Here is a 27,094-nt window from a genome sequence, read left to right as displayed (position 1 = left end):
TGATTGCAGCACTGACAAATTTAATTTCAGTTACAGAGCTCGAGGTTGGGATAAATTACAACTGAATGGGGCCGAATTATGTACTTGAAGGCTTCAATTTGCAACAAAATTAAGCTCTTGTTGTATGGCTCATAATTGAGCATTCCCCATCCCCTTTCAGTTATGTTTCTGAGCAGAGAGGCACTGGCATGGATTGCTCAGCTAGAGAAGGGATCATAGGAAAGGACTAGGGGTTGCAATTGGGTATTGTAATGTATGACAATGAGTTTGAAACAAAGGAAGATAACATTTGAACCAAGGATAACATTGAACCACAACGTATACATCAAATTATCAATGGACAACTACATCAGCATTCACTATTAGTGACAACTCTTAATTTTTAGCTACATATATCATTCTTTGCATATTAGTTATTTATATAATAAGCTCAGTTATGCACGCATTCTGATTGATTCTCACTCATGATCTATTGAAGGACAGACTATAAATGACGTCATCATTAAAACTTTTTTAAAATTTTTTATTATATAAAACAATTAGATTCCAAGTTGCTGTGCGTCTGTTCAGTAATAGATCACAGAGGACGTCAAAATGTGGTAGGAACATCGTGACACATTTTTTGTTCTTACCACATTTTGACGTCGTCTGTGATCTATTATTGAACAGACGCACGGCAATTTGGAATCTATTTGTTAAATATAACCTCGACTGGCTTACTTCACAATTCCCGCGACTTGGAAAACTGATGCTTTCTCGGTTGTTTTTCGCCGTTTTAATGCAATTCCCCTAGTACAGTAAATGGTTTGAGCCCGGGGTAACATGTAATAGTGTAGTTGGATCGTCGAGGTGAGTGTAGTCCTGAGAAGGACTATTGTCCGTTACCTGAGCGGAAGTCATCTTCAGAGTCAAGTGCTTAGTAGTCACTTGACTCTGAAGATGACTTCCGCTCAGGTTGTCGAAACGTCAGTCACCACGACCGACATTGCCCTGAAGTGAAAATGTGAACGAGGACATGTACTCTGTCGTGGGCAAAATGTGCGATTAATCAATCCACCTCCAAACTTGAAAATCATGAACACTCGAGGGATGCGAGACGCACTCGCCTTCGGCTCGTGCTTCTCTGCACTTCTCTCGTGTTCTTAAAAAATTCCCGCGTGGTTATATAACTCAACATTACATTCGGCGCGTTTTTTATTTCTTTAACATAGCATTGTTACTGACACTTTTTCCTACAATGAAAAGTTTGAATGATAACAAGTGTCAGTCCCCCCACCCCCGCCTTTGCCCCCCTCCCCGTCCTACGCCCCGGCCCCCCCCTCCTCATGCATCGCGTTTTGCAAAATTTTTATGATAAAACAGTGGAGAACCTCTTATGCTTAGGCTTGACAAAGAAACGGAACCGACTACAGCCAACGTTTAGCTCAGGTCAGCAAAGGTTTTTATTAAAATTGAAGCATAACAAAAACCGATTGTAGTACGTACAGATGTTAATTCCCAGCGTGTCCTCCGTTCGGTAGATGTCACAATAAAACTTGCATGGACACAACGCCGAATACAACAAATATGCGATTAATATTTCCGAAATCGAACGATTACTGAAATTTACACTTGGAAACGAGTAAGTCGGACCCCATCGGATTACATAAAGTACGTGAATATAACCCAGACCGTATAGGAACGAAATTGTTTCGCCAAATATATTTCTCAACTTCCGGTACAATCGGGCTGTACACGCGACTTTTTTGTAAAAGAAACCTGAAGATGCGACCTCCTGTTTGTCGATGTTACTTTGACGCGACCCCACTGGCAAACCTCTTTCCGTCTCGTCTCTAATCTTCCCGCGGGCGGGCGGGCGGAGAAACACGCGTCCTGGATTGCTGATGACTAGGACCTGCTCGCAATTAGTCTCCTTCATAGCCATTGTTTGGCCTCGTCACGCAACGTTCTCTCCCCCACCAACGCGGAAGAGAACGTTGCGTGACGAGACCAAACAACGACCGCGAAGGAGACTAGCTCGCCGGCCACCCACACTCTATAATTAACTAAGCACACCATAACAAGCTTAATATTTCCGGTGAGATAAACTTTCAACTCATTTCTTGAGATATGGTTGACAGATATCTTTATTTCTTGCAGTAGACCGCCATAAATATATAAAATTTTACTTCTAAAGCTTCTCCAGGTTAACAGAATCAACACGTGTCAAATTCTCTCACGATGGGCAACACATTTAAGACTTGTGACTGTTGAGGCCCAATCCACAGTGCGCAATAACCCAAAAAACTTTCAAAATTATTTTCAGACACATTTTCATACTGTGAGTTAAAGTTGTCTCGTACGTTTCGGGCAAAATTCGAAACTTTTCAGAAAATTGCTAAAATCAACCGAAAAAGGACAAATATAACTTACATCTGCCAGGACAATACACCTTTTAACCTATTTCTCTCTCTTCAGCACGCAAAATGTGGATAGACTAGTCTAACATCTATAAAACCTGAACAAATAATAACATAAAGAACATGATGCATCCCTATTCACGACCTTCATTCCAATCTCCCTGAGAAAACAAATGAGTCCTCTTCCTAGAATGGCTGACTCAGTTCTGTTCTATTACAGTCCTACTGCATTATTATCTCAGAATTACAGCGGAAATAAAATCAACTAAATGGCATCTTGGACGGCGACATTTTGGGGGAGCCTATTTCGCCAATGTTGGATGAGGCATTCGCTTGGATCTCATGAATGGTGTTTTGAAATCTTGACCATTCATCCACTCTTGGGACAGCAAGTTGCTAAAACAAATCAAGAAAATAGAGAAAAATGAGAATAAGCGTAAACTATAAGTATCGATGGGTTTAACCGTGACGTAAGCAGTAATACGGCCAAAAAACTTAGTGTAAATTGACAAATTTAAACCGATAGTCGCAAAAAGAGGTAACCAAAACAGACTTTCCGGTGGAAACAATGGAATGTTATTAACCTAGCCTGCAGTGAGGGCGTAATTTTGGGGAGCGAGTGCTCAGTTTTTTCTAAGCGAAAATTATGGCTGTCACCTTTGATTTAGATAGCAGCGGAAGGCTGGGGAGAGAAAGAAATTTGTACCCAGGGGATGAGAGACAGTAAAAAAAGGGAGAGGGATGGGGGTTGGGGAGAGAATATTACGCGTCTTTTCGCCTTTTCCCGCCCCCTCCCCAACCCTCGACTCTGACTCCAAATCAAACAAGGCCGGTTGAATAAACGAAAGCGCGCTTCTTTACGTTAACTCGCCCTTATAAGACGCCTGCACTGCTGGCTGATATTGACATTTAGCCGTAAAATAGCCAAAATTTTAAGCCATCACCCATTGAGACCTTCTGAACTGTGTGACAAGGAATCTCTTATCACCACAGATAGACCACCCTGGGAGTTGGCCCTCATTATTAGTACTTCGGCCCGGGCGTTTCTGCCTCGCTCCCACCCCACCCCCGCGGGTAGGTATGTGGCCCTGACAAACGCAAGGCGAGAGGTCTGCACTGATATTGGTGCCCGACTCTTGGGTAACCTTCCCCCTACTCGTCTCAAATCTTTCCGCGGGTGGAAAAACACGCGTCCCGCAGTGCTATTATAAGGGCTTGTGTGCAGGCTATGAGCATTATGGCGGTTACCAATGAAGCACTAAACAGTAGAATTTTGAAGGCAACGTTCTCTGACAACATGAAATAAGTAAGCTGAAATTTCGATGAAACAGCGTAGTTCTCCTCCTGCTATACCCAAAGGTTGATAATGTTTCAGTAACAGGGCGTTTTACGCGACTCAGAGAGGCAAAAAAAAACCCTACAAACTTAGTGCATAATATTAAATTTTACTTTCTTGAACTGACAGTTTCTGATCACGATACTTTGAAAACAGTAATTATTTCCTGCTCTACGTGAGTATGTAGTTAACACACTTACTAAGTTCTCCGCCTGTGTTATACAAAACGCTAGTACTTACCTCGCCAACATCATAGATGAATACGTGACCGTCATCATCACCCACGGCGATCTGGTGACCAGAATGCGTCCATCGTAAACGATTAAGTGACGTCATTGATTCGGCGCTGGTGCTCGCTGTTGGTACCTAGAAAAGATGACGAACAGAGGTGGAGTGAGGAGACGTGGTTAGCTTTGTTTGTTTAGTTTTTTTTTTTTACATACCGCATCAGAATTGCGTTACACCAAGCCGCAACGTTCGGTAAAATCAATATCGCTTCAGTTCTATGTCCTTCATACGATTATCATATTATAAATTTCAACACCAAAGTTACGAAGTAAATGAAATTGAAGCTTGCCATCTACTTGATTCTCGTAAAAATACAAGCTACCTGATGCGAGTATACATCAAGAAACCTTTACTAATAGAATTCATGCCCGATGGTTATATCCGATACAATATAAGCTTAAATCGTAATATGTTTTAATACAAAAACTGAGAGGCATTGTTATTCTTTTCACGTCACGTCACGCGACGTCAATCAAATACAAGCAAACAAAACATACGAATTTACATCGCTATTTATGAATACCCACTGATTCGCGGACAAAATAAAGTAAAAATTATTGGTCTGGTAGTATCTCATTCGGTCTTTATCCCTTTTATTCACAAACGCAAATAATGTCGAACCTTTAACATTTTAAACCTGAACCTCTGCATTAAATTTTGCTTCACAGGCATGAAAAACCGTCTAGACTGTGCTATCCAAGGATTTGACCTAACAAGACCTTTTCAATGTGACCGGACTTTATCCTTTAATCGGCCGCTAGTTCAAGCCCTTTAATAAACTTAGTGCACTATTCATTCCAAAACGTAGAATGGCTTTGCTATATACTCAGTTGTGTGTGCGTGTGTGTGTTTAATCATGCATGGATACAAAACATATTGCGGCGTTGATGTTCTTGTTTCACGGTGTTGCGGTTTTGAGATATCCACATTGCACCCACCACAAACGCTTGGAATTGAGCATTTCCTTTTCAGCGTGTAAAAATAAAAAGCTAAATTACTGGTCCAGTGTTTGAAACATCATCAAGTCTTTCTCTAACACTGTTTCAAAAACTCCACACAGCATCTGTAAACATGATCGAACATCATTTCATAATCTGAAATGTCTCCATAGTAAGGATCACGTATTATCAACTCTCCTTTAGGATCATATGTGCCAAACAGTTTAACCTCCGCTTGCGCAGTGCCATCATTTGGCTTAAAAGTTTCATTCAGATCTCGCACATTGCTCTCATCAAAGGCCAATATTACATCAAAACGACGAAAATCATCCTCGTTTACTTGTCTTGCTCGGTGGTTGCTAGTAATTTCATGTTTCTTCAACACTTGCAACCCCCGTTCGTCCGATAAGAGTCCTTCACGAAAACCAAGAGTTCCAGCGCTGTCAATCTCCCATTCGTTCCTATCTTCACGTTCCTGTAAAAGATGCCTTAAAATCGCTTTAGCGGAGGGAGACCGACAAGTATTCCCTCGACAAACGAACAGGATTTTTCGATATTTAGAATACGCCATATTAGATTGCAACAAGACTTTCAAAAGCGTTCACGTGGAATACATTTGGTCGCAGCTGGAAGAATATGATTACGCAACAATGAAACATATCTCTAATGTGTAATATTGGCATAATAAATTTTACAACTGACTGAATATGAGCACGAATAAGGTGCATCATGAGTTCAAATGAGTGCGTGCCACAGAAAGAGCTACTTTTAAACCCGATGGAAGAAGTGCTTACAACTAACTTAGTACATGTACCATGTTTCCTACACACCGATTGAGTGCTCGATACGCTCACTCTGATATCGATATTGGAAATTCGAAGAGAAATTCAATACCTGCGCGCGCCTATGTTTTATTCTCTTTTTATGTCAATTAAATGATTCATCTCGAACATTGACCACATATTTTATTCATATTGTATATTCACATGAGTTAGCTTGTATTATTACGACAATCATATCAATAACAATTTTTTTTCCGAACTTTGCTGCTGTACCGTGCTTTCCACTATTCCTGCATTGAGTTCGAGACTGCATGAACAATAAACTTAAAGGCGTGGAAATGTACTACTTTCAAGTGTAAACATCACAATGTAGGGGGTGGGGAAGGCATTTTCAAGTAATATATCAAACACGAGGAAGAGTGTTTTATCCGATATCTAAACACCGAGAAGGTGTTTGGATATCAGGTGAAACACCCTTTCGAAGGTTTGATAAAGCTTCTCAAACTATTTATAATTCTTGGAGAAAATCAAAGCAAAAGTTCACCAAATTTTATGATAATTAAGATCACATATCCAAACCTCCATCACGGTTGCAATTTCCCTTGTTTTCTCAGCATGAATTATTAATGAGTTTGAGAAAGAAATGGCGCAATGGTCACTTTTTTCGCCCAAAAATGGGCTGTCCGATCAATAAGTTTGACCGACGACTCGACATTATTTCAAGGTCTGTTCGTAAGATCATTCCACATGAAGAATTTTCCGAAATTTCACAAGCTGTAGGGCCCTGTTTATACTACGGATATCCTAATGACCTATGAAGCTTCGTAATGAAAACACGAAGAGCAATGCTGATCGTTCCAGTTGCAGTAAAAAGGACGCGAGTTAACTTACCTTGAGAGAAACATGTCAAATACTGCCGTTTCTGCATGCTGTTATGTCTTCTTTAGTATAGTTCTACTTGCGATTTACAGCAATTACTGCTCTCTGATTGGCTACGCTACTCGCTATCTATTCTGTAATAGATGGTGAGTGAGGTGCGCTTGCCAGTTATCAGCACATGACGTGACCGCTTTGTACTATTATTCAGTAAAAATCACGAGCTTATCTTGTTTTCAGTTTGAAACGACTGGTTCATGTAGCTTTTTAGCTTTATGCTGAATGAGCTACATTTTTCACGCTCGATTTCTATACATGAAAATAGCTTCGGCCCTCGCCTTCATCAACTACATCGAGTACATAATCTAATCGTTGAAACAGAATGGAAGTTCATAACCACTTTACCTCTGTGTCGTTGTTAAGATTCCACAGGTCCAGTCTTCCTGTTCCGTCCACGGCAGCAAACAAAGCAGGATGGATTGGGGACCACTGTACGTCATACAAATAATCGCCATTGTCTTCAAATGAGTACAGCGGACGTGGGTTCTGCCAATAAATATAACACTGTCAATAAAGATGTTTAAAACTTTTTGTTAATGGAAGGGGAAGCGAAATACCCCTTGAGGATTTAGCCGATGCGCAGGCTCTCAATGGCGCTGCTGGACACTCACAACGTAGGACAAACACTATACAAAGTAGCAGAGAGAGACGAGCCAGCCTGCTTCACTCGCTGTCGGAAGGAGTACACAGACATTCCACGGGCTCGGCGAGCAGCGTGAGAGGATTTCGTGAAGCAGCGCCACTACGAGAATGGATTCGAACCCGTGCCAGTCATCTTTTTTATTCTGTAATGTTAGCAATGCCTTTTTCCTTTTGTACGACGTCATCTTGCCCGGTACAAGGATTAGAACTCCGTGATTCCTGGCGAGCATTCAATGACTTAGGAAAATAGAAAGGCAGATGTAAGAGAGTCGTTCGAAAATTTCTGTTTAAAAACCTTACCTTGTGACTCCACAGTTTGATGGTCCAATCAAATGAAGAAGTCAAAAACAGGTAAGAGAAGTCAATAGGTCCTGCTGCCGAGTGAGTATCAATGCCTGTCGCTGGTCCATAATGACCTTCAAATATATCACTGATTCCCGCTTTACTATAAAATATAAGTAAACAAGGATTTCATCCACTTTGAGTTTGGCACAATTCCGAAACAGTTGAATCATACGAATGCTCTTTGAGAAACATAATGCGCAGTTGTAGAAATATGAGCTAATACGTTACGTTGATCCAGATAAAGCTTAAAATTCATTTATTTTTTCCCTTAGCCTGATGGCTGGCGTTTTTTTCAGGGGGGAGGGGGGTGGGTGGGGGCGCTCTATGGAAACAAAGGTGGCGGGAGCATGAAAATGAACAACGTAGCTTCCAGTGGCGAAACTTATCACAGTTTTCTGTTCCGTATCTCTGACGGTGTCGCCGCTCAAAGCAGCCACGCACTTCAAGCTTTAGAAAGATCATAGAAAGCCCCAACACCCTTAATATTGAAAAACCACAGAGCAATTATCACTAAAGTAAGCTAAACACATCATATACATCTAATCTTTCAGCATTGCCGACTCCTTAGAAACATTTCACAAAGTAAATAACGGTCTCTTGGTGCTTTTGTCACAGTGCCTCTGCCTTGTAAGGTCTGACTTTTCTTGTCACTATCACCTCTTCATAAGTTCTACTGAGTCAAGAAGTGTTTAAAAATATATATTTTCGTTCATTAGAAAGTTCTCGTTATGATGATTACGCACCAGCGTTCTCCTGCATGTCCTGCATTTGTAAAATAAGGTGTACAGCGTTCAAGACAATCTCAAATATGCGCAAGTTAAGCTTACCTTCCGTGTCGACAGGCTGTGTAAACCGAGCCCTCCTCGCTCCCAACCACAAAATTATTGACATCACCGGCCAAAAACGATAAACACGTCACAGCCACAGCCTTGGACTGTTTAAATTGAAGCTCCATGCTGTCCTGAAATAAACAGAGATGGCAAGGAAGAACATTTACGGCAAGTGCTAAATGGAGCTATAGCATAACATTTGGCGTATTTTAAGGTCAAAAATGAAATAAAAGATTGCAATTATCATTCGTTGAGGAAGAAAAACACCGAGAAGGAAAAAGTAAACCAAAAAGAGAACAGAATGTAACCACAAAACCAGCGCCACTTTCTCAACCAAACAGATTTAAAACTACTGCCAATCGCGACATGGTAACCTGCGTTTCTCCATGCATGAAGCAGTTTGCTTGCTGTTACTTTGAGTTCACAATGGTCGAGAAATTTCTTTTCATTTCATTAGTCCTTGTGATTTGTTGCTTTGGTTTTACGACTCTCGATCGAAAAGCGCCCCAACACGGATTAAGAATGGGGACTTTGAAAAGCAATTACCAACTAAATTTTTTCAAGTTGGTCAAATCATAAAAGAGCCTCCCCAAAAGAGCAAACATCAGGTTGTGTGCAGTTTTACTATGCGGCAATTGTCCTGAGACGGACAGTTGCCGCTGACAACAGTTGACCACAACATAAGTAAGAGTGACCATTCGTCACTCACGAAAGGGACCCTAGTCAGTTGAGAGTCTAGTTTTGTCGTGATATGACAAGCTGAAGTAAGTTGTTAACATAACCGCTGACTCACCTGGGGCTGTGACAACATGTCAAGACTCCAAGAACACATCTTTCCATCAGTGGACACACTGATCAAATTGTGAGCATTTTGAGTTCCAACCACATTCACACAATAAACCGGATGCTACACAGAGAAAAGAAATCATCTAATTACACAATCGTTATGAAAAAAACAAACAAAAACAGCAGTAACAAAATAGTACAAGTTTTCTTGTTTTGTTTCTCTTTACAGTCAGATAAAATGTTCATGAAGATGCTGCATTTCAATTTCATCCGTTTTCAACAGATACACTGTTCATCCTTTAAGTTTGAAACTCATTCTTACACATATCAGTACCAAAAACAAAAAGTAATAAAATACATGTATGGTCAAATCTACAAATTGAAAATTCATTTGCACACCGTAATGATTCGATTTAGTGCCTGGTCGCTTATTTGCGTTTTATTAAGGATAGGGCGTTAATTTCTTTTTTTGAGAAACAGCAGAATGTGCGAGACAAAGCTTTGCTGTTTATGTGAAGAGGATCAAGAAGACTGGAAAACGGGAATTGTTATCCCTGGATCCTTCCTAGCTCGAACACCCAGCCAAGCAATCGCCGAAAGATTTAAAGACGAGATCAGTCGTTAGAAATAACTGTACACTCACATGGACGTGATAGTGGAGAAACTAAGACAAAGGCAACCGCTTTTAAAATGAGGCTTTAAGAAACCAATAAACCACGTTTGATCTCAATGTGCAGTACTTTAAGAGTGCTATCACACAAATAGAATAGGCGCTTATTAACAAAATCAAATTGGAGGGGGCACTTATTAGAGAGAGGAACGAGGGCGCTAAATCGAATCGTTACGGTTTATTCAGCTATCACTTAGAGGTCTTGCACAGAAAAATAAAGATAACTTTTTACAGACATTTACTTGGCCCTGACATCCAAACACCAAAGAAGGAAAACAAAATTAACATAGAATTCACTTACTGTGTGTGCAGTGGCAGAGAGAGGTGTTCTCTGTACTGGGGTCTTTTTACTGCTTCTGTTGTCCCACAATACAATTTGGCCTGAATATGTCCCACCAACGATTAAATTGGGATGAAACTTGGCAAAGGTAACTGACGTCACACCAGACTGAAATGGAAAGGAATTATCAGATCTGTAATTCAACGCGATGGTCTTAAAAATGGCTGAAAGACAAAGGGTAGCTGTGAGATTAAAGTACTAAGGCTATATCTAACATATCTAATATATCTAATCTCGCCTGATATATGTGCGATATTTTTGCATGATGGACAAGAAAGCGTACCATTTAAAAAATACATATCAAAGTCACATGTATAATAAGAGGGAATATCAAAGCACGACTTATCAAAACTAGACTTCATGTTTTGGCAAAGGGGGCTTCAATTTCAGCTGATACGTATAATACATGCACCTATATTCAGCATGATAGATATTCCTTGCGATGCCCTTTACCGTAGTGTACTTAGTTGCCAAGCCTTTGACTTGGAGTGAGGCTGAAGGTGACCTTGTTGTGATGGAGACCAGTATCAAGTTAGCATGATGACAAAGTCATTTGCATTTGAAAAGCAGCAACGTTTGTATCATAACAAGCTAAGGTCACCCTTAGCCTCACTCCCGTTTAGAGGCTTGGCAACCAAGCACGAAACTGTAAAATGGACTATTCAAGTTGATTAAACTTAGGCTGTCTTTGCACCGCTATAACATTGAGGCTACTGCACACCTTAAAGCTTTTTAAAAAAATACAGTCCCTACTCTTAGCAAAAACTATTAAATGCATACCGGTAAGTAACTAACTCTCTCACCTGACAGTGAAATACATATTCCGGAGATTCTTTCTGATATTTGATGTTCCATATGAGCGCTACACCATCAGGCTCATGTGGGGCATCTTCATTGTTGTTATACGATGCTACTAACAGCTCTGGGTACTAAGAATGCATCAAACACATATTTATGTTACTTACAAGGCGTAACTGAAAGTCATGCCATCATGTTTCTCACAAAGCACTGTATAAGTTACATCTTTATGCATTGCTCTCAACATGCAAAGTACATGTAAATGTATTTTTCACTTTAAATAAAGGGGGCAAGTTTCTGAAGAAACTGTGGTGCTGCGTTGGTGGGAGAGTACAACAAGGTAATTTGGTATTATCAACTGAGTAAACAATGAAAATTGGCCGCTGTAAATAGTTTCAAAGCTGACGTTTCGAGCGTTAGCCCTTCGACAAAGCGAAGGACGAAAGGCTTACGCTCGAAACGTCAGCTTTGAAACTCTTTGGGTGACCAATTTACGCCATTTTTTACTTTGCTGTTAGATTAAAATGATTGCACGTCACATACATGTCCGAGAGCAAATAATTTTGTAAGCTTATCCATACTCACTCCCTCTAGGTAGGGGATTACTGTAAAAACTTCAGCTTGAGCGTTTTGTGGGAAAGTATGAGCCTTGAGCGACGCGAGCTGGCGGAGGTCTGCAAGGGGTCTGGCACTAATACACAAATCTTTCCGCCGGCGGAGAAACACGTAACCTGAAGCGCTAATACTGGCAGCCTTCTTGCGGTCAAGGGTTAGCCCTTTAACCTCTAAGAGTGACCGACATCTAATTTCTCCTAACCATATCACCCCTGAATCAAACATTAAGGTCAGGAGAATAAAGGAGCTGATCAACGACTGAAGAAGCTCTTGACTGTCAGATAAATTCTCCATGTCGGTATCTTAGGAAACGTTTAGAAAACAGTTTGGAGAATGTGCATACTGATTTTAGGGTGTAAAATCTTGCATTTCTGGAGTTGTTCTGGTGCCACAACTTCTACAATACATTTTTCTTCTTCCACAAAATTAAACAATTTTAAATGAAGTCTACTGAACACAACAACAAATTATCATCCTCCAGTACCTGTGTTGACCAGTCCAGGCAAGTCACTGTCCTATGCCTTGACCACCTCTCATCAAAGAACTCTCGGTTGAATGAGAGTTTACCAGAGGCCTGTGTGTCTCTGTGACAAAAGAAAAAAAATGCTGCGGATTAACTTCATAAATATACACCAATGCAATGATAAGCACTCAAAAAAGCAGTGTGCAAGGTAAATTAAGAGAAGACTCCTACTGGCCAAATAGACCAACATTTCAACCAGAGCTTAACCTGGATTTTTAAGCTTTGAATCTTTAACTACAAGAAAAGATCAAATTGTAACTTCTCATTGCAAATTTAATTCAATATCTCCCAAACAGGTTATAAGAACAGAGAAGCCTGTCAGCCAGAGAGTTTTATCTTGATTTAAAATGGAATCCTCCAGTACAATTTATGGAGGAACCCATGACAATCAGTCAGGATATAAGTAATTGGATCGTGGGAGATCAGTGTACATATTCTCCATACTGCTCTCTAAACATTTCCTAAGATGCTAACAAGGAGAATTTGTTTAACAACTAAGAGCTTTTTGAGTTCATAATCATTTCCTCTAATCTCATAACCTTCATATTTGACTCAGGGGTGATACTGTTGTGAGAAATTACATATTTGTCGCTCTTAAGGATAAACAGGTTACCAGAAAAAAACCTACCCTTCAGTGTCCTCTGTCTCAGCTCCAGAGTAATCAAATGTGATATCAACTGTTTCACACAAGGCTCTTTCCATCATTCTTGTTGCTTTATCAAAGAACTTGCTGAATTCTCCAGAATTCAATATCTGTTCCTTTTGTTCATCACTGAGCTCTATGACAGGCACTGTAGGGGGAGTAAAGGAATAAGAATCAAAGAAAAAAAGGTGAAGTTTCCTCCCCTCATTGAATTAAAAGAAGGTTCAATCTGGTTAAAAAAATGAAAAACCTTTAAATAGCCAACAAACTGAAAGAGAGAACTAAATTTCAAGGAGTTTTTTTTCAGCTCTATGACAGGCACTGCAGGGGGAGGAAATGAATTAGAATCAAAGAAAAAAAGTGATGTTCCCTCATTTAATAACAAGAAGGTTCTATCTGGTTCAAAAACGAACAACTGAAAGACTGAAAAATTCCAGGGACTTTTTACAAAGGGCTTGATTTAAAGAATGATGGACTAAAAGGATAAAAGTGGAGTAGCTTTTTGTATTTGTAAAAACTGGATCAGATGGATTGAATGTCGTATCTTATGAACAAAATAAATACTTTAATAACCTTCTTCTCTTCCATCTTCTCCTCCATCTTCAGGTTCAGGTTGTGCTTCAGTCTCCTTTGGCTTTGGTGCAGCTGGAGTCTCAAATTCATCTAAAAAAAATTATCAAATAAACAATAAATAATTTTAAAGAACTTGCTATTCAGCTCATGTTAACTATTCAAGTTAACAACATAGAGGATTGAAGTAGTTAGTGGCTGATGGTTCTGAATTTTTCTGGCACATATTCCACCCATGATCTGGATGGAGTTTTTACCACATTAACCATCTTGTAGTACATGGTATGATGCTTAATTCCACCCTGCCTTCCCCAGGTAGGATTGTGGGCTCATGGATGAGTTAAAGGGAATGTCAGCCATGGCAGAGGTACACTTTAACTGGTCTAGGAACTGTCTCCTTCAGAGGTTCCTGGACATCAAAAGCTTATAGGCAATTAAACCTTTGATTCCCATGAGTGACCAAGACAGAATTTCTCCTTAAAATATCAATAGAATATCAAGCAGACAAGTGACGAGAATAAAGAAAAATATTGACTAGGGGATTATTAGTTGATCCAATACCAAATTCTCCAAACTAAAATCAAAATAACTATATGGCAGACAGTAAGGAGAATTACTAAAGAGATCTTGGGAGTTAAAGGGTTAAAGATTGCAGAAAATGTTAGGTTGGCCTGACAGACAAAGTGTCTTCTTGTTGTTGCACAAGTTTGCAGTTTACCCAGTGTGTTAATACCCAGTACTAGGAATCTTTATTAATAAACAGTTGTATGTATATACTTTAGGTGTTTTTCAAAATTTCTTCAGTAGTCAGTGGTATAGGCAATTACTTCTGTCACCCTACCTTGTAATTACTGCTACCCTAAGTTACACTCTTAAAATCTCTAACTCACCAGGTGGTTCTTCTGGCTCTGCATTTTGAGTTTGTGTTTCTTTGTTATACAAAACTGGTTCCTGATGAAAATGTACAGAATGATTTTTCAGTGTCAAGATGTAAAAGACACAGCATTTGTTATCTTTGCACACTGTGTGTAAGATTTCTCTTCAGCATTCATGTTCTATGCCCAAGACAAAAAATTTACACCAAATTTGTTGCCTTTCTTGTCGGAACCCATGGAAATGTACAGAATTCAGAAAAATTCAGAATGGACAATATGCATACTGATGTTAGGGTGTAAAGGGTATATTAAACTAAACTTCTGAGCCCCAGTTTAAATTTTCATCCTGGTTTCTTCACTCCTCTGTTCAAAAACCTGTTTGGGTAAATTTTCTCTCTTCTCTTCAAAGCATCCAAACATCAAATTGTAACCAAAAAAAGTATGCTGAATTTTCTTTCAAGTATTCAGATCTGAACTCAAATTTTACACCAACCCTGGGTTATCTTGACCCAACCTGGCCCAGGGCCTAATTGTTTGATTGTGGATTAGCTCCAACCAAGGGTTACAATTTAATCCAGGTTTCTTCATACCTTTGTTCAAAAGCCTTTTAGGAATAATTTTTGCTTTTCTTTTAAGAACAAAAAAAAAATGGAGAACAAAATAAAAATGGTGGACAAAAAGATTGAAGAGCTGGATTTTATTTATAAGTTTTCAGATCTTAAATCAGATTTCACTCAAACCCTGGATTAATTCTTAACCCAGCCTTAAACAACATGAGCCAAGACCCAATTGTTTGATGGCAGATTAGTGCTAGCACAGGGTTTGATTTTAATTTTAATCCAGACCTTTGTGGACAAAAAGAGTTCAACTGAATTTTCTTTTAAAGATTTCAGATTTGAAATTAGATTTCACACAAACCCTTTGTTATCCCAGCTTTGAACAACCTAGTCCTGGTAAGTATATAAAGTCACCACTACCTGAAACTTGTTTTGAATTACTGGTAGCTTATCAGCATGGTTATAACACTACTGAAGGTACATTTTACAAGGTGATATGCATAGTGGCTGAAAGAAATGTACTGAAACAGTGATGGTACTGACCTTGGGTGGAATATTTGTCTGAGTAAGCTGTGATACACCCAACTTCACTGGCCTTTTCTTCTCTCTAAAGGGAAAGTAAGTGACCATTTGATAAATGATAAATTGAGTTGGCTGGTAGGAAATGGAAAATTAGCTATAGTAAAAAGGGTTGTAGCTAAGAAATTAAACTACTGGCTGAAATTTTAAAGTGAGGCAGCAGAAGGATAGCAGTATTACTAGGCTTCCTGTTTACAAAACAGTGATGCAAGAAATGAAAAGAAGTCACATAAAAAAGTGCTCATACAATGTTTTATTATAATGTCCCTTATACTCAGGTTAGTAAGGTATATCTATAAATATTTTCAATTAGATGAAAGAATTTGCTATCAAACAATTGTGAGTGTGTAACATCAAAAATTCAGCCCCCAACTGCCACCTTTTAATCTGGCAAACTTTGCCAGCTGTCACTACTAAGGAGCCAAAAACACATCTTTTGACAAGATGCATGCACCTAGGTCTCCTCAGAATTTCAAATAATCAGTGGTTTTGGGGGCAGATCAAAAACTGGAGAACACAAAGAAAAATCCCTAAGACAAAAACGCCGAACAAAAAAAAAAAAAAGTATGCACATGTGTAATGATGGCATACAATATTTTCCACTCAGGCCTGTTTGGAATTTCAAATTGTGGTTTTGGTGGAAGGACAATAACAGAAGAACCCCAAGAAAAATCCTCAAGACAGAAAAGAGAATACACCAGTACTATGATGGTATAAAGTAAATTTTACTTAGGCCTGTTTGGAATTTCAAATTATGGTTTTGGTGGAGAGACAAGAACTAAAGAACCCCAAGAAAAAATCCCCAAGACAGAAAAGAGAATACACTTGTATGGTGATAGTATGAAGTATTTTCCACTCAGGCCTGTTTGGAATTTCAAATTGTGGTTTTGGTGGAGGGACAAGAACTGAAGAACCCCAAGAAAAATCCCCTAAGAGAGAAAAGATAATACATGTCTATAATGATGGTACATGTATGTTCTTTTCAGGTTTCCTCTGATAAACTACACACAGCTTTTGTATGTGACCTTAAAATATGCAAGTTACTCTTCTCATGCTTGCTAATTAATCAGTGCACACAAGAACAGAGGAAATAACCTAAAATGGAAAAACCACCACAATATCATACACAAGGTTAAATAATATTACAAACACCATGTCTAATTTTATAAAGAGAATGAAATAAACTTCTTCCTTGTCTTACCTACAGGCAATTCAAAAAAAGTAAAAAAAAAATAATAAAATAAAAAATAAATAAAAAAAAAAAAGAAAAGAAAAGAAAATAATAAACAGATAATTATAATATTATTGGAGGCAGCATGTTTTACTTACTGGTGTGCCAAAGGCCTTGATGTTACATCTTTACCTGGGCTGGCTCCTTCGCTTTTGGTAGATCTTGGTATGAGGGGAGACACTAATGAAAGACATAACTCATGTGATATTGATGCTTAAAGCATCCATCTACAGTATGGGGATAGAAAGGCTACTAGACACGAGTGAACGTCATACATTAAAGTTGTCATACAGAGCTTACAAGTCTCACACATTGAGCATGTGAGTCACAAAAACAAAGTGAATCTTATGCTCTCACCCTGAAACTACATTTGCATTACTCCTCACACATTTAAGGTTTCTGATTTAAACTGTTCATTTTGAGATAGCAAACTCCTACTTTAGTGAAGTCCCTACAAAACTGATTCTCTCTTAAGATGTAGATTACTCTTTGTTCCCTTCACCTTAAAAACTTTCTAACAGTGGAAATTCTGATGCAGAGCTACTGTTACACTGGTCAAAGCACTTAACCCTTTAACTCCCATGAGTGACAGAATTTCTCCTTACCATATCAATACAATATCATGCAGAGAAGTGATGAAAAAAGAAAAATATCAATTATTGGATTACTAATTGATCCCATACCAAATTCTCCCAACTAACATCATGAGAATCATTTGGCAGACAGTAATGAGATTTACCCATGAGATCTTGGGAGTTTAAGGGTTGATGACCATAACATTAACTCTCATGCTGACTGCAGACCTGTAATGTGGACTTCCTCCACACAGGTTCAGAATAAAGGAATGCACATCTTAGTTATTTCACTTTTTCACATTTTCCAGGAGAGCATATCTCATTCAGGTATTGCTATTGATTCAAACCAGAACAGACTATATGATGCACAATCAGCTGGCTAGTAGGATACTTGTGCTCTTTTAAATAGTCCACAAGATGATGAACAGAATTTGAAACAAATTCATAACTTGGTTGATGGCTTTTGAACATGAATGTATTCATATTATTGAAAAGATAAACAAAAGAAAAGATTTTAGAAAAGAAACAATGCAGACCTGCAGTGCCATCAATTACATCATCAGGAATAATTCCCTTGAGCAGCTCATCAGCTTCCCTCTTTTTCCTCTCAATATCAGTCTCTTTGGATTCTGTTGATGCAGAAGTAGCACTGGCACCACCCTTTGGTGCAGCCGCTGTCTTGCTTTGCTCTTGCTCTTGCTGCAAGTTATAAAAATTGGAAATTAAAACAAATAAACAAAGAGGTACAACAACTTTGGCATGAAGTAGAAGAAATCTGATTACCTAGGGGTTTCCATAAAAGCAGGTTATGGACAGTCTTCTGCACTTGTAAGACCTCTTACGACCTCTATTTAACCTGCATGTGTTTGGGTTTTGTCTAACAGCCCCTTTTCTGGTACAGCAGCCTATAACACTACCAGTCAACCACTTATGGAAAAACCTATTTAACCCCTGGATTATCCCAAACAGAATCAAACCCTACAGCCAGACATGATTTTAAATTGGATGCTCCAGTCCATAATTGAAACAGAGAGCTATCTAATAACTACACTCATATGTGAGAAATGCCCCACATACTGCTAGCATAAGAAAAAGCAACCTATCCAGAGATAATTGGAGAAATGACAGATTTCAGTCCCTACCAATAGCAAAACCACTGAGACAGGATAACAATATCAATATAATGAAAAGAGTAATAATTACACAATTATTGTGAATGCAATGATAATTAGCACGTCAACATAAAAAAAAGTTTTGATGAGACAAAAGAGTTAAAATATAACACAATTTTTGTACCATCTTCCATGAACAAATTCATATGACCAAAACCACAGTGCTCATAAAGACCAACCAGAAAAAAAAAAACAGCATAAATCACCATGAGCAAATAAGATCTCAGGTTCTAGAGAAATTGACCATGTTAAATTTATTTGAGTCCTCTGTCTTAATTGTTGGCTAAGTATTTTTTCTTTTTATCTCTCTTTCAACCCATCATTGAGTGTGATTAAGTAAGATCAAAGCAACACAGGACTACTTTCCTGGATTAAAAATGTTGGAGAATCTTTCAATACGACAATTTCAGCAAGTGAACAGCCAAAAAAAAAACATTTGAGGTTCTTATGTTATTCTCAGCACCCCGACTAAGCACTTAAGATTCTTGCCACTGTACATGTACATCCAGCTACAAGTACCCATCTGCATTTGACAATAAGTGTTTTTTGTAGCGGGATAGGCGGAATAAACACAAATATACTTTCTTTTTGAGAGCGATATTCAATCACTCCACCAAGTATTAAGTGTAAATCGATCATATTCATTCAACAGTCTGGGATTTATCGATCAATTTTTAAAAATTTACGTACATACAAGTACTCGTAGTTACAAATCTTACGTATACCTTCTAGCTGATGCAATCTCCTTGATGCACATTTTATATTTGCACCAAAACAAGAACAGTTAAGATCTATTTAACCAATCAGCTTTGTACATACAGCAAGTTGAAATCACTAAGTCTGAACAGCACTGGTTCTTGACGAACTCTCACCTTTTTCTTTTCTTCTCGAGCTCGTTTGATTTCTTCTAAGCGCCTTCGCTTTTTCTCTAACTCAGCTTTCCGATCAGACATATTTCTCCAGGTGATCGTCAAATCCTATGAAAATCAGGTTGTATTGATGACACTAAACTTCTAAAATGGCCGACAACAACACCTTCGTGTTCTAGTACTCAGTTCTTTCTTACATGTAAAGGACCAGTTATTACTGACAGAGAGCAGCTTGGAAACGAAAGTAGCCTGCGCGACACGACCGCAACAGGGAAAAAAAAAGTTGAAAACTAAAAGATAAACAAAAGCGAGGGAAAAATAAAACAACAAAAAAAAAACAAAAACAAAAAAACAAAACAAAAAAACTAAATGTATAAAACGAGGATGAAGATATATAACCAATGATCCGTGATGGCATATCTTCGACTAATTCCTTATTTCGCTTTACTTGTATTTATCAAATTTTTTTTAAATTTAGGTCAGTTAAAAAACTTTTGCTCGTAACAATGGCAATCTATTGATGTAATTTGTATTTATCATAACTATTTATTGAGTTTTATTTGTTCATTTTCATTTGTCTCTCTGTCATTTATCAACACACAACTGTGTTTTCTGACCGGTTGCCCCGTGTATTTGCATTTAGAAATTAGTCGATTCAATGACCTTCGTTGCTATGAAATAATAAACACCGCATTTTAATAGAAGGAGAAAGATGGTAAATTTTTCAACTCGTGGTCATCGATTAAAGAAAAGTAAGTTCTGGAGCTTGAAACGAAAAAAGAGTCTTCCACGACAAACGAACTTCAGATCTTCGAATTTGTGCTTCGATTTTTAACCACTGAGCAAAGAAGAACTCGATTTCTCATATTCTATACGGGATCTGAAGACCGTTTGTAGTAGCATTGTTCAAAGCGTCGTGTGAGCCAATAAAATACGAAAGATAGCAAATAGTAATTTTTTCGAATTCTTTGTCCCAAGCTCATGACAAAACAAATAACACCCTTCTACATTAATAACATCGCACCAGGAAATAGGACCTGTCCACGGGTCAAGTTTACAGAAGCATCTTTATTAGAATATTTATTAACATTTGGAGAGAAAATTTTAACCTGTATCGGCTTATATTTATAGTTTTCATGAGACGATACCAGAGAGTATTCGAAAAATTTTCGAGCCCTGAGAAAGAGATATTGAACGTGCGGTTTTGAAATGACTTTTAATGACTTGAAAACAGGCGAAAGCTTGGTGTTGTTTATTCGCCATGTCCGCGTGTGAAATGTTAAATGGAAAAAAATTCCAGCCAATCAGAATACTGTTTTTTGCGTATATTAAAAGATATCTATGGCTCATCGGGATAAATAGGCCTGGCAGGAGTGGAAAAACAAGCCTCCTTTAGCTCAAGTCTTGGGCATGTATCATGGTAAATATGCTTTGACAAGCTATCAATGAGCGGCTTAAGCGCAATGCCACGAATGAACACATCTTGACAATTAAAGTCAGTCAGGACATTCTAACATGTTCTTTTAACGTAAAATTTTAAATGTTTGAATAAAGATAACAATGCAAAAATACTACTCGAAATATCGCAGACTTTCCCAAGATGACTTCAGATTCAGGTTTCTGTACTCAAAAAATTTCATAGAAACTGATCACAGTTGAAGTCAACTATGATAAGACAAAACCCTTGGGTAAAGAGAGTGTAGCACCAGCTGCCCTAGAACTAAAACATGTGTTCAAATAACGCTTTAATTAAAAGTTCAGTCTGTTTCTTCCCTTCTTAACATTAATATCTAAACAGGAATCGCAAAGCATGACTAATATTACTTTCAAATTAGGCGGAGAAAAGGCATCTTATTTAAATAATTATATTTCGCCGCGCATTAAAACCTCAGATCGCCGATGACTTACGCAAATGACAGGACAAAAAAGAGAGGAAAAGGTTATAGAGAAGAATTTTTTGACGTGAGGGTTTAGGATATTCAGTACATGAAGTGTATATGAAAAGTCAATTGAGCTCACAGCCAGTAGCGTTGATGGAAAGTCTGTTATAAGAAATACTTGTACAGTGGGTGAACCGCATGCAGACAGCATCCAGAGGAGATTTATGGTCGGTAGTTGGAACTTCCTTAAGTTTTAAGTAATTTTCGGTAGCAGAAGGGGTAGGGAGCTTTTCCTGAAAAGTTAAAAAAACTGAAAATTTTTGGTTCGTTTTTCAAGTTCATCATGACAGATCTAAACGTAAGCAGTTGGAAAGCGGCAAGAGATCTATTAGAGCGACCGACTTACCTTGTAGTTATCGAAACTATTGTTTTAGCCGTTATTTTTGTTATATCAACAACTGGCAACATTTTCTCGTGTTTCATTATGTATACGAGCCCACGTCTTCGTACATGGCACAATTTGCTTCTTCTTAACGTGATTTTTGTGGATTTGATGGCAACTGTTCTTTGTGTTCCATTCGGTGTGGTTGTTCTCATAACAGGGAGGTGGATTTTTGGAAATACTCTTTGTTCCATGGTCGCTTATGTGAGCTGTCTTCTCCTGACAGTCTCAATTATAACTCTAGCAGCGATAAGCATCAGCCGATATTTCTTGATAACGAGCCTCTTAAGGTACATGAACGTCTTCAAAAAGCAAAACATCACATGGATGATAATACTAATCTGGAGTTTCGCCGCGTTATGCGCTTTTCCGCCATTTTTGGGATGGGGAGATTTCCTCTTCTTGCCAGGAAACGCCATGTGTTTTATATTCTTTGGTTCTAATTTGTTCTACGCCGCGGTTTTCACACTATTAGTGATCGGTCTGCCAGTTTTTGTTATTATTGCATGCTTTGTGAGGGTGAAGCTTCTGATCGAGATGAACAAACGTATAAAGTCGTTTACGTCGGTGACTTCCATTGCGTCTGAGGAAATCGACTCGGCCAAAACTCTGTTTTCAGTTGTAATCATGGTACTCCTGTGCTGGTTTCCGATTTTGCTGCTTTTTCTGCTGGCAGCTGTTGGGATAGAAATGCCAAGACAAGCATCACTGATGTCAACATATAGCATATTTCTACCATGCGCGCTGAAGCCCGTTATCTATTTCTGCATGAAGAGACAATTCCGGACTGGATTTCTAGCTATTTTGAGCAAGCTTCTACCCGATGTGTACAAGAGAAGACGGAGAAACCGTGTTGCTCATAAATCAATAATTATAGATTGTGCAGTAAACAGACAAACCTCTCGAATCCACAGTGAAAGGCATGATCAGTTCAAACTTAAACACGAGTCTGCCGAATTCGAAGAAACAAGAAATATATAATAATTATACATATACCTTAAGTATTAAACTACTTTATTTTAAAGGGCTTTCAAGGTTTATGCGGGGAAGAGACTGAATACACTCAGCTTTCAACAGCCCTTCAGGAAACTGAGTAGCCGAGAAACTCGCCTCGAAAAATTGAGATTTCATAATAACAAAAACATTTAATTCCGTGAACGGGAAAGCTGGCAACGAGCCTACTAGGCTGATCGACATCTGTTGGAAAATCAGCGTTTTTGCGGACGTAATTAAAACTAAAAGCAATTATAGACGAAGGAGTAATTTTTAACCTGGCACAATTTGACAGATCTGTAAAAAAAAATTGTCTCTCTATATACCATTTAAAATTAATTATGTGGGAAACTTTCAAAGGGAGGCATTTTTTTTTGTTTTGTTTTTTTTTTGCACCGTTTGAAAATACGAAGTAAATGCAAAATTGTAATAATTACAGAAAGCTTCTTTCAAGAAATTAAGCCCGGTCTCCGTCCCCAAAAACAGCGCAAATGACAAGTTATACCTCACTTTCTTCTCTTTTTTAATTTGTTTGACATTTGCTGGTTATCTCGCGATTTTTTAATTTTTTAAAGTCAAACAATAACTGAAATCCGATCAGGAATAGAGATTGCAGATGGTCTAGTTCTTCCGTTTTGTAAGCTAAGTTGAAATCTCCGCGCGCTAGTTGCATTAAATTTGTCCGTGAGATAAACTGACGTTGTCGTTTCACTGATTCACAACCGTAAAAGCTTCATGTATTTTGCTCATCCGTCAGTTTGTTTAAGCAAGGTGACATTTATCGACATTATGCTGATTTATGACTACAATTTCACTTTATTCGTACCTTGCAATCGCCCATTGAAACCTCTATCGCCCTATGGATTACGGAACAATTTACATTTAAAGGGAATCAAATGAAAAATGAGTTTGTTATTTTTTATTTTAAAGAATAATACTGAATGAAAACGAGTACCTGACTACTAAGTAACGAGTAAGTTGACAACTCGTCACCATTATGGAAAACGTGGTTGAGGAACGGAAGAAGACTTTAAAATTTATCCTTAATTCGCCAATTCTCTTAATTTGATAGAAAAAAGGGTAAAATTTACCTATTTTTAGTTTGTATTTATTTAGTCAGATAGAACGTTTTTGATTAAAACTAAAACCAGTAAATGTTTTACATTTTAAATAAATGCAGAAATCTACGAATGTCAATCAGGTTCTCAATATATTCGTCGTCGGCTTTCCAATCAGTGAAAGGCATTTAAAATGGTGTTAAAACAAGTTGTTTCCATTGACAAAGAGAAGCCGTTTTTAAAGTTGTAAAGCAACGAGTTGACATCTCGAATTGTGCTAATCTTAATTGACTGCAATTTCTACGGAAAACTTTTTAGTTTCATATCAGTTTTAGTACTAAAGAAAAACTAGAGTCCTACGTGCTAAATTTATCGCCAACGCCCACCAACTGAACGATGAATTTGGCGCTCAATGCAAATATAATGTGCGATGGTGTTGTTAGCAAACTTTTTCCAACCACAGGCGGACTATCATGAGTGATTGATTAAAAATGAAAGACGTTTAAAACGGCCCGGATAAGCGTGAAAAACACTACATTTCTATGCTTTGGCAAATCATTTTACGAGATTTAGATTTTCAGTCTAAAATGTATTGAAAATTTCATTTTTCAGTGCTTTGTTCGTAACCGTCATACATTGTTTTACATAACTATAGTAAGTCTTGCATGGATGGTATGTTGCCATGTACAACCATGTAAAACTTATTATAGTAATGTAAAACAATGTATGACGGTTACGAATCAAGCACTGACGAGTTAAATTTTCAATACATTTTCTAAACCAGCATCTATCTACCGTATGGATGACCATTATCATCGTCTACATTCATTTATGAGTTCCGTATGTGTCTTTAATAGTTTCTGAGCGGTCGAGACCACCATTTTCCGAAAATGAAAAAAATTACAGGTGCTTATTTATTCCAAATTGCACGAGAAAAATTATGTGATTACGTGTTAATAATATACATGAAAAAAATACGAAATAGCTTATCATAATTATGCAGAAGCAAAGCGTGCGCATCAAGTGTTAAAATAATTTATTCAAACCCTGCAAGTGACCTTGTGCGTTCGGTCAAAACAACCGCGAACGATCAAAACAATAATATACAACGATATCTTCACATCTTTAAGGCGCAAAAAAGTTCAAAGTCCGGCTGAACAGTTCAAGGAATTGTTCAGTCTGGTTTGTTACTTCTTTGCGCTGAATTAACCCTCTTCTGTACTGAATTACCAGAAAACTGCATTTATTTTAACGAATCAGAACTGATTAATTCTTTTCATGTATCTTAATAGACTGAAAAATAAATGATAGGAGACACTTTGATTATTTTTCTTTCCGGCGCTTCCAGAAGTGTTGGAACAAAAGCCTCTGTTGTAACAGAAATGATCTGATGACGTTTCATCGAAGAATTTCTCATACAAATACAGTCTAGTGAATTCTTCGTCGATTAATTTACATAGACAGAGTTTCAAAATTGCACCGGAAATAAACCGATGATAAATTTCCTTGCTTCATTGATCATGTGACATCTGGGAAACAACCGCACACGTCGACTAATTTCCCATCATTCTAATATGGCTGCCTCGCACGATGAATCCTTGTTCGGAGAAAATATCGACAAGAGTTTGTTTGAGGAAGGTCTTGTGGAGATCGCGGATCGTTTGCGTAAGCAAGGCAAGAGTGTCTTCGATCTGAAAGCAGCAAAGGACGAAATGTCTGTGGAGAAAGACAAATATGTTCTTATAAACATCTTTAGGGGGCATGCATCGATCGTTGTTGTCGACAAAGAATTGTTCGAGACCATTTTATTTCCACCCATCTGGGGACAGATGTTAGATGGACCTAATTTGGCATTCCGGGAAGATTTCGAAACTGTGAAAAGAATGGCTGCTACGATCCCTTTACAGCAGTATCACGTCTGCTTAGACGAGTCTGGCAACAAGTACATTCTTACACGCAACATGTTTTACATGCCATGGCTGAAGAAATCTCGGAGTTTTTACGTTGGAGAATCGGCTATGGCGTACTTATACCTGCAGTTGTTGTGCTTGACTGTTGTTCCATCGAAGTATCGACTGATCATCGACGACTGTTTAGAGTTTGCGAAGCGGTTCGCCAAGGAGATCGCTGTTCAAGAGAACGACATTAGGGGAACGGAAATCCAAGCGTTGTTTAGGACTTTGTCAGTATCCGAGCACTATGCAAGCGCCGTAGTGGAACAAGCTTCTCGAAATAACCCGAAAAGTGGTTTAAGCGCTGCCATTTCTTACTTCATGAGTTTTAGATTAGAAAGACTACTTCTGGCATTAGGTATTGTCGTGATCGCGATTGTTCTGTACATTTGTATACGTTACTAAGTATGTAAACTCCCCGAGATCTCAAAGTTCATTCTCCAAAAAGAAGACCATAGTTCACCTTTGCGGCTAAGACTAGGGCTGTAGAGTTGTGAACAGACAATATGTGCAGCGATGTTATATCCTAACGGGCCGATCACTGCGATCAGTCGATAAACTTGCTGATGCCCGAAGTGCACGCTGTGTTTATGATGACCAAGTCTAGTATGTAAATTTTTTTCTTTATCTCAGATAACTTTCACGTGTTAGTGTATAGAAACTGATGATAAGGTTTTTCAAGGACGACCCGGGACAAGTAGACTCTCCGCAGCACCTACAGTCCACAAACTGCCAGTGAGGTCAAGCAACCAGTTTGTTTTAGACACAGCTTAAACACACAGAACAAAATTGAATAGCGAAATCACAGTGATTGGTCCAAAAATAGCACTATTTTAATAAATAGGAAAATTTGCTCGTGATTTTCTGTAACGACACCACTGGTGATCAAATTCGCAAATAAAATCTGTTGGCGATAAATCCTTCGATTGAGATCAAAACTCAGTCTCTTTAATGAATTTTTCATTTTTCGATAAGAGAGTAAATTGTTTATATGTTTTTAAGGTATAAAGTAACATCAAGCGCGGTTACACTTTAGTTCCTGTTTCAAGTGACTTTCAAGTTTAATTGGTGGCCATCGGGTGTTATTTCTGATGAAGTGCACGTGAAAATATTACTGTGATTTCAGTCTGTCTTACTAATGATAAACGTTACGCTTCTCTCAAGGGTTTTTGTTTCTGCTTATAATTCTTAACGCTATCTTTTGGTCCCTCTTAATTGTTACGAGACGGCTCTTGACTTCGTGCGAGGGCAACAAGAACATGTCAGGAAGAGGATAGGGATTGACTCCACGAGCAGATCAAACGCTCCTTACGTGACACTCGGCAAAAATGTGTCTACTAAAAAAACCCAAGAGTATTTATAATCACTTGACATTTCTAAAAAAACATCTGATACTCTTTAAAAGTTTGAAAGAACCTTTGAGTAGAATTTCTGTGAAAATTCCTGACTTCCAGACATTTAGTACGTAAG

General features: G+C 38.2%; 3 protein-coding genes and 1 pseudogene across 3 annotated transcripts; 2 read left to right on the top strand and 2 right to left on the bottom strand.

The window, feature by feature from the left end:
- Positions 1-2,071: 2,071 nt before the first annotated feature.
- Positions 2,072-19,464, bottom strand: LOC131800073 (cytoplasmic dynein 1 intermediate chain 2). The gene is made up of 16 exons (XM_059117750.2): positions 19,303-19,464; positions 17,795-17,957; positions 16,782-16,863; positions 15,417-15,480; positions 14,332-14,392; positions 13,445-13,534; positions 12,857-13,019; positions 12,190-12,289; positions 11,096-11,221; positions 10,254-10,400; positions 9,290-9,403; positions 8,494-8,627; positions 7,622-7,766; positions 7,025-7,165; positions 3,976-4,101; positions 2,072-2,795 (listed from the first exon to the last, which is right to left on the bottom strand). The coding sequence occupies exons 1-16, from the start codon at positions 19,381-19,383 to the stop codon at positions 2,661-2,663; spliced, it is 1,872 nt and encodes a 623-aa protein (XP_058973733.2). The 5' UTR covers positions 19,384-19,464; the 3' UTR covers positions 2,072-2,660.
- On the bottom strand, positions 4,116-7,007 carry LOC131800074 (low molecular weight phosphotyrosine protein phosphatase pseudogene; annotated as a pseudogene).
- Positions 19,465-21,302: 1,838 nt separating the features above from the next.
- Positions 21,303-22,875, top strand: LOC131800094 (histamine H2 receptor-like). The gene has a single exon (XM_059117776.2). The coding sequence runs from the start codon at positions 21,523-21,525 to the stop codon at positions 22,600-22,602; it is 1,080 nt and encodes a 359-aa protein (XP_058973759.2). The 5' UTR covers positions 21,303-21,522; the 3' UTR covers positions 22,603-22,875.
- Positions 22,876-25,104: 2,229 nt separating this feature from the next.
- LOC131800086 (uncharacterized) lies at positions 25,105-26,542 on the top strand. Its single transcript, XM_059117768.2, has one exon. It carries the CDS (start codon positions 25,247-25,249, stop codon positions 26,027-26,029), a length of 783 nt encoding a protein of 260 aa, XP_058973751.1. The 5' UTR covers positions 25,105-25,246; the 3' UTR covers positions 26,030-26,542.
- Positions 26,543-27,094: the final 552 nt, after the last annotated feature.

Source organism: Pocillopora verrucosa, chromosome 10 (genome assembly GCF_036669915.1).
Source record: "Pocillopora verrucosa isolate sample1 chromosome 10, ASM3666991v2, whole genome shotgun sequence".
NCBI classification, from domain to species: Eukaryota; Metazoa; Cnidaria; class Anthozoa; order Scleractinia; family Pocilloporidae; genus Pocillopora; species Pocillopora verrucosa.
The sequence above is the reverse complement of the archived record's forward strand: the minus strand, read 5'-3'. Positions and strand labels throughout refer to the sequence as shown.

What these genes read in the sequence shown, in the direction of transcription:
- LOC131800073 (XM_059117750.2), bottom strand. Translation starts at nt 19,383, where the DNA reads ATGTCTGATCGGAAAGCTGAGTTAGAGAAAAAGCGAAGGCGCTTAGAA. An exon ending in AGAGCCAGAAGAACCACCTG is followed by an intron (nt 13,535 to 14,331) that starts GTGAGTTAGAGA and finishes AATTTTTTTTAG; the next exon opens with ATGAATTTGAGACTCCAGCT. An exon ending in AATATGTATTTCACTGTCAG is followed by an intron (nt 10,401 to 11,095) that starts GTGAGAGAGTTA and finishes TTTCCATTTCAG; the next exon opens with TCTGGTGTGACGTCAGTTAC.
- LOC131800086 (XM_059117768.2), top strand. Translation starts at nt 25,247, where the DNA reads ATGGCTGCCTCGCACGATGAATCCTTGTTCGGAGAAAATATCGACAAG.
- LOC131800094 (XM_059117776.2), top strand. Translation starts at nt 21,523, where the DNA reads ATGACAGATCTAAACGTAAGCAGTTGGAAAGCGGCAAGAGATCTATTA.